The following is an 11,539-nucleotide window of genomic DNA, read 5'->3' as shown; positions in this document are numbered from 1 at the left end:
CGGCCGGCTGTTTTCTGGGGGGACGGTGGTAAGGGCACAAAGAGCTGGATGAAGGGAAGGTGATGTAGGCAGGCATGGGCGAAGGGTAGAAAGGATAATCATCACCTCAGGAGTGAGATACAGCCAGACTACCACTCGGACCCCTGTTTATAGCCCGAGGAGGAAAGAAGAGATGCCGGTGGCTGTCCTGAACAAACATGCGACAAAAGCGCACCCTAGACTCACCCGAAAGCAAATTTATGATAGGAAAACTAGGAGGGGGCCCAAGGGACCAACCGGACTTCACAGCAAGAAAAGACCGGTCTAGGTATGCTGGCGGAAGCATGCTGTGGTCACGACATTCCTGCGTCCGGCCTGCATCAGTGTCATTATGATGTAGGAAAACTAGGAGGGGGCCCAAGGGACCAACCGGAATTCACAGCAAGAAAAGACCGGTCTAGGTATGCTAGCGGAAGCATGCTGTGGTCACGACATTCCTGCATCCGGCCTGCATCAGTGTCATTATGATGCGAAGGATCTCAATGAAATAAATTTGGGGCATTTATAAACATACCACACAATTCTTACGTATTTACATATCAAACTCCAAAAATTTCATATTTACATAGACACTCCAATCTTTAACATAACATCAAAAGTACTACTATCTTTTTAAATTGAAGTACACATTTTCATGCATATTTCTCGACACCAAAATGTTATAAATGTAAATATCAAACTTTAGGTGTTATATATGTAAATACAAAAGAATTGTGTGATATATAATATCCTAAACTCAAAGGCTGATGAGATCGATGCAGCTGGTAATATTTAATACATTGATTTCAATTTGAAGTAATGAGAGAAGACTTCAATAGATCTTCTAGGAATAATATATGAAGCTTTCACAATGAGGTTTTTGTTTCAGAGATGGCATGTGAATGGAGAGGAAATCATGGAGGAAAACGAAGAATTGCTCTTAATTTAATTCATAATAGGATATCCAAGCACTCAAATCCCGTTTATAGGAAAAAAAATTGAAAGATTTTCAACCATACCACTCAATTCCTATGTATTTACATATCTAACACCTGATCTTCAATTTTTACACACATACAGCCTTACCTATGCATGAAAAGGTTTATTTCACTTTTTAAAATGGGTTGTATTTTTATGTGATATAAAAGATTTAGGTGGTATAAATGTAAAATGCAAAGTTTAGTTGTTATATATGTAAATACATAGAAATTAGGTAGTATTTATGTAACTGAAAAATATCATAAACTATTTAAAATGTAAATCAAGCAAGTCCTAAAATAGATAAATCCTATCATCAAATTAAAAAAGAAGATAATCCTAAAATTAAAATAAAAATCAAAACATTTAGAAAGAAATAAAATCAGCAGAAATAATCCAAAAATACTAGAAAGATGTAGAGAATTCTAGAACATGCTTGAAGAATATCTTGTATTTCATCAAAATACATGCATGCCTTGTGCATGCAGACACACAAAAGTCGGTATTGTGTACTAAAAGCTCGCCGCTTCAAAACATAGAAAAGATAAAGGAAAATACACATTTAAAATAGAAATATTAGTACAAAAATTAAAATAATAATAATAAAAAAGGATTTGATAAATACTCGAGAGAAAGAGATTAGTTAAACATACTGAATAATTATGTATCTCTTCAATGCTCGCACCTGGTTCACAAAGCTTGATACATTCCTTGTTAGTCTCAAGCACGAGCTCATATAGTTCTTCCTAGATCCGAAACAAGAATAAGATATAGCAAACATAACAGAAAGAAAGGTTTACATACATACCACTTAATTCTTATGTGTTTACATAGCTAACACCTAAACTTCAATTATTACATATATATGCCATCTTACCTACGCATTTTGAAAAGTTAAAATAGTGATATTTTTGTTGTGATATGAAAGATTTGGGTGGTATAAATGTAAATAGTAAAGTTTAGGGGTTAGATGTGTAAGTACATAGGAACTGGGCGGCGTGCATGTAAATGCTCATATAAATAACAATTGAAAGATCTCCATTAAAAAAACTATAACTACCAAAAAAAGAATGGGGGATTTACATACAAAACACATGATTCTTATGTATAGACCTAAACTTCAATATTTATAAGCATAACACTCTTACTCATCTTTTTTAGGTGAAATGTGCATGTTCATGCATAAGTTTTGATCTAATTATGATGCTAAATTGTTATAAATGTAAGAAAAATTTACATATGTAGCACACAATGCTTATGTATTCACATATCACCTAAACTTTCATATTTACATAAGTGTCTTAAACCTATGCTACGAAATGTGTACTTCACTTTTAAAAAGTGATAATTGTGCTATTTTTGATGTGATCTTCAAAATTTGAGTGTTGTGTGTAAATATGTAAATACATAAAAAATTGTGTGCTATGTATGTAAATCCCCCTAAATGTAGATATAAAACTTTAGATTTTACACATAAATACACAAGAATTGTGTGGTATGTATGTAAAATTTCCAAAAGAATTTTAATTTATATTTTGATTTAGGAGCCATGAGGCAGTACCTGAAAGGAGAAGTCGCCACATGGCGGCCAAGTGCGTGTTAAGTCGCTAAGATAACCATGAAACTCACATCCCACATCCATTAGTACTAGATCACCATGTTGGATCTGTTCGCTCTCAAACATGAATGAAAAACTGTATTTCATCAGACAGAAATTCAAACAAAGCAAATTAAAAGGGAAAGATATTGGAAGGAAAAAAAAGTAGGCACTTAGATACATGCAACCAAATTCCTATGTATTTACAAAACTAGTACATAAACTCTACTTTTTTATATTTATACCACGCAAATATTTCATATCACAGAAAAATACCATGATAGTCACTTTTAAAAAAGTAAAATACATCTTTTCATGCATAGGTAAAGTGGCATCTATATAAAAATTGAAGTTTAAGTGTTGGATATGCAAATACATGGGAACTGAGCAACAACAACAACACAACAACAAAGCCCTAATCCCACTATGTGGGGTAAACAACATAGGAATTGACCAGTGTGTATAAAAATTTTCCAAAAAAAAAAAAAGAAAGAAAATGCGACTGATTCATTCTTTCATTGGGATTAAAAGAAGCCATAAGAAAGTAAATGAAATATAACCACAAAAATATAACAAATGGTCCATATTCAAAGACTGAACAACATGTAAAGATTGTACTATGATTTTTTTCCATCCCTTTCTTCGCTTTATTCCTCAGAATGGAAAAAAGGAAGATTTGCATACATACCACTCAATCTTATGAAATAATATATATAACACCTCAGCTTCGATTTTTACATTCATAACACGTTACCCATACATGAGAAGGTGCATCTCACTTTTTAAAATACAAAATGATGGTATTTCTTATGTGATATGAAATATTTTGGGTGGTCAAATGTACAAAAACAAAGCTTAGGTGTTAGATAATTTAATAGATAAGAATTGAGAAATCAAAGAAAAGAGTTGCTTCCTTTTAAAATATGTAAACACATAAGAATTGGATGGTATGTATGTAAATGTCCCTCTCCCTCTCCTACCCCAACCCCCCAAAAACAAGAAAAGGGACATTTACATACCATCCAATTCTTTTGTGTTTACAAATTTTAATTGGAAGCAACTATTTTCTTTTATTTCTCGATTGAAAATATATGTTACATATTAATATATACTCCCATTCTCTAAAGATTAAGAATATCTCCATATAAAAAAATCATGTAATTAGAATTCTTCTGATTAGATAATCTAACATCAAGCTTTCTAATATAGAAACTTTAAATCTATTACTTTCCATAACACTCCCTCTCAAGATGGAGCATATATATTTGTCATGCTAGCTTGTCGCAAATATGAGTGACACTAGCTCCATTAAGGGCAATTGTGAACCCAGTCTTTACATGAGCTGTGGAAATTAAATTTTGTTGAATCATTTTACGAAACAAAATAGTAATTTATCTCAATATGCTTAGCTCATAGAAAACAAAGTTGCAACATGGTCATCACAATGCAATTTTGTTGGAACTGTCATCTTAAAACCCAATTTGGTCAAGAATTAGGAGAACCACATCAATTCACTCGAAGTTCGTGCCATTGCTCGATACTTAGATTCTACACTGGATCATGACACTACAATCTGTTTCTTACTCTTCCATGAGACCAATCACCGCCAAAAAAAACACAATATCTAGTAATGAATCTCCGATCAATCTTGGAACTCGCCCAATATGCATTAGGAAACATTCAATAGTTTAATGCCTATGATTTTGATATAGAATACATTGTCAAGGAGCTCCTTTAAGGTAGCATAGTATATATTCAAAAGCTGACTAATGATGAACTGTGAAAAAAGACATGAACTGACTTATAGTGCTAACTTAATAAGTAATATCAGGGCGAGTCATTGTGAAGTAATTTAATTTTTCCACAAACTTCCTATATCATTCAGAATCATTAAAAGGCTCTCCATCATCGATAAATGTTTAGGAAGCATCAGAGTATTGCACTATTTGATTCTTAATTTTCAAGTTTTTGCTAACAAATCCAAAACATACTTTCATTAAGATAGGAAGATGGGCGCCCTTCCTGCTACTTGATAACTTAAATCCCAAATAAATATTTCAAGGAACCCATATCTTTAGCATTGAACAAATTTTTGAGAAATGATTTCACTAATGAGATTCCTCGCACATTGCTTCTAATAATAATAATGCCATCAACATGAACCACTAATAGAATTATCCAAGAAGGAGATTTCTTGTAGAATACAATGCGATCACATTTACTTTTCCGCATCCAATACTCTTCTAATGCTTGACAAAATTTTTCAAATCATGCTCGAGGACTTTGCTCCAATCCGTACAATAACTTCTGAAGATGTCATACTTTCACAAACTCCCCCTGAGCAACAAACTCAGAAAGTTGCTCCACGTAAACTTCTTCTAATAGACTACTATGCAGTGCAAGGGACAATTACTAAGGATAAAAATAGGCGAACAAAAGTCAACTTTGCTATCAGTGAGAACATATCCAAGTAGTCAATCCCATAAGTTTGAGCATAGCCCTTAGCAACCAACCGAGCATTGAGATGATCTACAAATCCATCAAAATAAAACATAACTGCAAAGACCCATTTATAACCAACAACCTTCTTGCTAAAAGGTAGTTCAACTAGTTACAAAATTCCATTTTTAGTTAAAGCATTCATTTCATCAAGCATCGCTACTACCCAATAAGAATGAGATATGACTTGCTAAACAGTTTTTTGGGATCTCAACATAGCAAGAGAAGCAAAAAAAAAAAAAAAAAAAAAAAAAAAGAGCAAGTAGAAGATAATTGGTTATAGTTAACACACGAGGAAATGAGATAGGAGCGTTGTTGTTTACCTCTTCGAAGAGTAATAGGTAAATCAAAGTCACTAGGAGGAGGAGCCACTCAAAAATATAATACAGGTGCTGGACTAGGATCAGAAGCACAAAGGGATAAGATCTTTTTGAGTAAACAGTAGTGATATGTAGTACCCAATTCTGGACAAATCAGGAATTTTTTTTAAATGTACCTCAATGTTCACATTCGCTGAAATCCAACCAAAGCATATAAAATTCTACGTTTTGATATATAACACTATGAATGAATTATTTATGCATTGGAAGATATAAAAATATGAAATAAAACTTTAATTAAACTTAATCAATTACATTATTAACCAAATTAAGACCCGTTAATCATGGTCGGCACTGTAGCCAACCGACTCTGCCACACTTTACTTGACATGCAAAAGTCGGATATAATCAAATGACTAGGAATTAATTGGAGCTAAGTTAAAGGCCGCATTCCTCCCCTTTCCCCTCCCCCAATTCCTCATTTCCGTGAGCCAAAAGCATTTCGGCGATCCAACATTGTAGTAGGCATGAGCAAGCGATCGAATGAGAGCCGATCCTTCTATTTTGGAGTTTTGGGAAGCTTTTGGTAAGAAAATCTTCTTTTTTTATGATGTTTGAAACATTCATTTCCTTACGATCTTTTTTTTGCGATTTAACACGAGTCGATACACTTCTACGTTCCCTATCACTATAACAGATTTTGGAGTTTTGGGAAGCTTTTGGTAAGAAAATCCCCTTTTTTTATGATATTTGAAACATTCATTTCCTTATGATCTTTTTTTTTTGCGATTTAACACGAGCCGATACACTTCTACGTTCCCTATCACTATAACATGAGGCAGAACATGTCAGGAACTGCGAACTTAGATTCTTGGCTCTCAGTAGAGCTGTTAGCAAGAAATCAACCAAGAGATTAGGAAGCAGAGAAGGAAAGAAGGGAGGAAGAAAGGAATAGAAAAAAATGAGGAAACTCTTTCAAGTTATAACAAGTGCATCATTTTGGGATTAAATCAAGACATAAGTTAGAATTTTACGAAATTTCTATGAGTATTATGATTATAGGTGGTTTGCTCTAAGCAGTGAGCTCGAGAAAATTTGTAATAGGACTGCTCCATCGATTCCGTGAAATAATATTGTACTAAATTAAGAATAATAACTTTATGTAGGATTTCTATGTAATTCCTTTTGACATACGATTACATTTAGAATTTCTTCATCTTAGACTGCACATATTAGCACGAATGCAAGCTTGAACTGACAATATCACATTTATGATTTTTACCATTTTTATTTATATGATGAGTATGTTTATGAAAGTCACTTGTAGATACTCATATATTAGTGTTTAGACGTATGATAAATGATTTGCCTATGATGAATGATTATTACAAAAATTATGATTAAAGGAAAGTCACATGTATTGTAACAAGTATGGATGATAGGAAATGATGTATTCCCAACTTTTGATATTTAGGTAGGGATAGAAATTCGGAAAATGTTGGTATCGGGCGGCTATTGATGGCTGCAATATTGTGAGTGACTCACCCTTTATCAATAGTTATTTTAGCCTTCAATCTGGGTGAAGACCTAATGACATGAATGTAGTTAAAATCTATGCAATTATAAGTAACATTCCTAAGACTTCAGTTATTGATTATGAATCTTTATGAATATTCATATGATTGCACAGGAAAGAAATGAGATTTGTGCTTGAAATAATTACTTATGTTTACTGCATTTCATGACTCTTTTTCTTACATGTCTGATATGATTGATGCATGTTTATATTTATGTTCCTCTATCATGCATGAGTGTTAAAAATGATCATGCACTTTGGTTTCTTTCCATCTATAAAATATTACTTTAGCCTTGATTATTTCGTTTAACTTATAGCTCACTCTTTTACGTGTTTGATTTTCAAGAATAGGTAAGGAACACCAGGGAGAGTAGCAAACTGTGATTTTGAACACCTTTTAGACTGTATAGTTTTAGAGATTGTACAAACTACTATGTACGTATTTTTATTATGTTAGATTTTAACAGTTTTTAATATGATTCTTGTTGATATGATTTTTCAAGCTTCTAAGTATATAAAAATGTTTATGAATTATGAATTGATATAGATTATGAATGTTTGTGACGATTGAGTTAGAATGATTATCACCCACTGAATTTTGATTATGATTGAGTCATTGTCCTCTGTTGCACCACAGTTGAATATAAAGGGGGGTTACTTGGGTGTGACATGATAAGTGGTCTAGGCCGAGAAACTGGTGGTAAAAGTGGAGTTGTACTCATAATATTATACATTAAAAACTTATCAGAATATTTAGGTAGCGACGAGTCAACAAAAGAATGAGCTTTAATGTTACATCAACAGACTATATACCAATTTAAGAGGGGAAAAACATTGATACTATACTATTTTTGCAAACTAGAGTATCCTAGAAAGACACCTTAATGATATAGGGTCCAACTTAAAAACCCGTTGACGAGTATTAACAAAAAAAGTACTCCCAAACTTATGTGATTCAATGAGCAAGAGAGAGTTGGTTGAAAATAAAACTTAATAGGGTATCTGGCTTGTAAAACAATAGAAAGCATCTAATCGATCATAACACATGCAACATAAACTGTATCAACTCAAAATTGTGAGTCTATTAGTTTCAAACAAAAGAGTTCTGACTCTCAAGAAGGTGTCTACTTTTATTTCACCTATTTCATTTTGAGATAGAGTATCGACTTAGAATGACTGGTGAGCATCTTGTTTTCTATCATGTATGTCTGAAAAGACGCAGATAAATATTCTTTGACATTTTTATTTCTCAGGATTTTAATAGAAAAATTGAATTAAATTTTAATTTCAACACAAAATGCTTGAAAAGGTGATAGTAACTCAGTACAAGATTTCATAAAGTCAAGTCAAGTCATACAAGAAAAATCATCCATAAAAGTGACAAAATATAAATCCATAAGATAAAATAAGACAATGTCTCCATACATCAAAATGAACTAACTCAAAATTATGAATAACTCTTTTATTAATTTCAGGAAAAAAAGCTAAATAATAGTGTTCAGCAAATTGACAAGACTCACAATTTAAAGATGATAATTGTTGAAATTAATGATATAATTTGTTCAGCATTGGTAGTGATGGTATCCTAATCAACAATGGATATCAAACACAGATGAGGTGCTGGTACAATTATGGGTCAAGATAGTTTGTTATCCAAAATGTATAGCCCCTTGATTCCCATTCTTTACAAATAATCTTCTTTGTCATGAGATCCTAAAAAGGAAATGGTTAGAAAAGAATAACATACAACAATTAAGAGCGCATGTAATCTTGTTAACAGAGACAATTAAAAGAGAATTGAGGTAAACTAAAGACAGATGTTAAAGGTAAACTAGGTGTATCTATAATGGTGCTAAAAATAAGAACATTAGAAATAGATCTGTCTACTAAGATGACAAAAATAAATATATTTATGAAAGGTGAAAAAGAGATTTGACTACTAGTCATGTAATATGTGGCACTGAAATCAATAAACCTTGGGTGGAAGAGGAAAGAAGATATCTTTGTTAACTAACTTAGTAAGGGCGAATGACGAAAGGAGATTTCTTGGATGCTTCCTAAAATTGGATGAATTTAGCTTCATCTACAGAAATAGAGAGTTTGACTTTGAGAGGCCTCATCAGTAGTGTCCATAAGAGCTAACTATGATAGAAAGTCCTTTGATTCTTTTTGAGCAACTTCTGACACATTCTCTTCTTATAACCAGTTTCATGACAGTAGTAGTATACTACCCTCGAGCCTTGATTTCTAGAATTCAGAGTTTCACTTCTATCATTGCCTTAAGACTGAGGTTTACTAATGTTTGCAATTTTATGGATGATGTATTTTGAGAATTCTTAATTTAGTACAATATTATTTATGCTTCACTACTAAGTAACATACTACCCTAACAACACTAGGTTGTTGTATGGATGAACTTGGAGTAGTACGTAAACTCTAGTATAGGCTTTTCTTAACTCCAAGATCAGATATAATCTTTGATTTGAAACCTTTATATTGAGAGTTGAGACCAGCCAAAAAATTCATAACAGCTATCTAAAACTAACGCACACCCTCTCTCCCCCTTATCCTATCCGATCGCAGGCTCCTCCCTCCGCACGCGAACCCTAGCCTCCAGCGCCGCCAACCTCATTTTGGTGGATCTCGCCTCCGATCCATGGCCGGCGACACCACCGGCGAGCTTGCCGGCGTGTCCTCCCTCCACGGCGGTGCTCCTTCTTTGTTTATTTCGCGAACCTGCCCGCTCCCTCTCCGGTCCGCGAAGCATACCCAGCCTCCTCGCGTCCGATGCTGGAGCTCCTCCTCGTCGGCGAAGCTCCTCGCCACTGGCTCCCCTCCGTTCTCCGAAGCTCCTCCAGCAGCCGGCCAAACATTTATCCTGCTCTTTCTTCTTCTTGGTCGGCGTTATCCTTAATGCCGCCGGCCGTCCACCCCCTCTTCTCGGCCTCCCTCTCCGCCGGCAAAGCCTCCTCCGGCGTGCAGACCTCCCGCTGGCGTGCTTTAGCCACCCTTTATTTCCTTCGCTCGCAGAAAATGGGGCAAAGCTTAAACTTCTCCCCTCGCATTTCTTTTTGCATTCCACCGGCGAGTTAGTTCTTCCACCTCGTCGACCCTCATTTCCCGGCGACCGGACACTTCGTCGGAGCACCTCGATGTCATCGGGCAGCGGTGGTATATCGCCTTGGAGAGGTGTGGACGTCTTTTCCGCTTCGAGGAAGACTTCTCCTCTTTCACCGTCGTCGAGCAATCCTCTCTCGCGAAGGTACCTTTTTTTTGGGTCGCATATTTTTATATGCTAAATTATTTATTTTTGGTACTTCACATACCTCTTGCTCTCACAATCTCCTATGTCTTTTTGTTGTCCTGTGCACATTTTACTAGGCACATTGGAGCATGGATCAGGCGCCGGAGAGTTTGGAGCAAGCAAAGAAACGTGTATGCAACCATCACGGTCGTGAGACTTTCTACCTCCTAGCTAGCCTTAGGAATAGTGGAGTCTAGGCGTGTGGGTTTGATTGCCCATATGTGGTGCGTGCGCCGGCGTGGGTCAACGCAACGACGTGCCTGTGTGATGGATGGTTGGTTTTCCCAGAGCTAGCCTTTACGTTAGGACTTCCTGTGCGTGGCCAAATACCCCCCGTAGAGTCGAGTGTCTCCCTTCTTGTTGTGAGCCTTAGCACAAGTCTCAATGGGTCGGAGTCCCTCACTCCCCTTGCTTTGGATTCCTCAGCTTTACTTGGAGAAGTTGGGAGGTCGGAATTGGCAAAGAGAGATGAGCTTTGTAGCTTGCTTGCTTTGCAAAGTTTGGAGTAGTTCACGAAATGGGAAAAGATTTGTAGCTAGTCCATTTCGCGACACCGTGGAGAGTTTACCCCTTGGAGATCCGGGGAGAGAACCCCCACATTTTCTCACCAAAGCGAGAGGCGGCGGTGCCGCACATCCAAGGGTCTAAACCTTAAGTCTCCCAGGTGAGGTCGTTAGCACGAGCCCGATTTACTATCTGCATGTTTGTTTGTTATATATTGTATTTTTCGCTTGATGCATGTTGCATTTCACTTCGCTCCAACCGGCCGCCCCGGCCCGGTGAGCCTCTCACTTTGCCCCGATCAGCAGCCCCGGTCCGGCGAGCATTTCACTTCGCTCCGATAGGCCGCTCCGGCTCGGTGAGCTTATCACTTTGGTTCGACCGACCACCACGGCCCTGTCGACCGATCACCTACATTTTTGTCTGCTTTTGCATTATATCACATGTTTTCCTGCTTGCATGTCGCACCATATGTGTTTGCCTTCGCATTTGCATTTGCACTTGGGTGATTCTCCCTAGTGAGAATCACCATTGTCTCTGGGTCACTGCCGCCTTGGTACACATCTTTCGGGCCCCTTTCGCCACGACACGACCATCACTTTTGGTCACTACCGCCTTGGTACACCTTTCTTTGGGTCACTGCCTCCACGACACACCCATCTTTTGGGCCCCTGTCGCCACGACACGCCCATCACTTTTGGTCACTGTTGCTATTGTACACCTTTCTTCGGGCCACTGCCTCCACG

General features: G+C 36.4%; 1 protein-coding gene across 3 annotated transcripts in view; it reads right to left on the bottom strand.

Annotated features, from left to right (window-relative positions):
* LOC110025897 (probable Xaa-Pro aminopeptidase 3) overlaps positions 1–11,539 on the bottom strand; it is a 48,167-nt gene that overhangs the window by 4,342 nt on the left and 32,286 nt on the right. For 2 of the 3 annotated variants that reach the window (XM_020726586.1, XM_020726588.1), the window contains exons 7-8: positions 2,558–2,690; positions 1,650–1,742 (exon numbers count right to left, since the gene is read on the bottom strand). In XM_020726586.1, coding sequence (XP_020582245.1) covers positions 1,650–1,742; positions 2,558–2,690 — 226 coding nt within the window. The remainder of the gene's footprint in view (positions 1–1,649; positions 1,743–2,557; positions 2,691–11,539) is intronic. The other variant, XM_020726587.1, reaches the window with a different exon arrangement.

The sequence above is a fragment of the Phalaenopsis equestris genome, unplaced genomic scaffold (assembly GCF_001263595.1).
Source record: "Phalaenopsis equestris unplaced genomic scaffold, ASM126359v1 Scaffold000340, whole genome shotgun sequence".
NCBI classification, from domain to species: domain Eukaryota; kingdom Viridiplantae; phylum Streptophyta; class Magnoliopsida; order Asparagales; family Orchidaceae; genus Phalaenopsis; species Phalaenopsis equestris.
The sequence above is the reverse complement of the archived record's forward strand: the minus strand, read 5'-3'. Positions and strand labels throughout refer to the sequence as shown.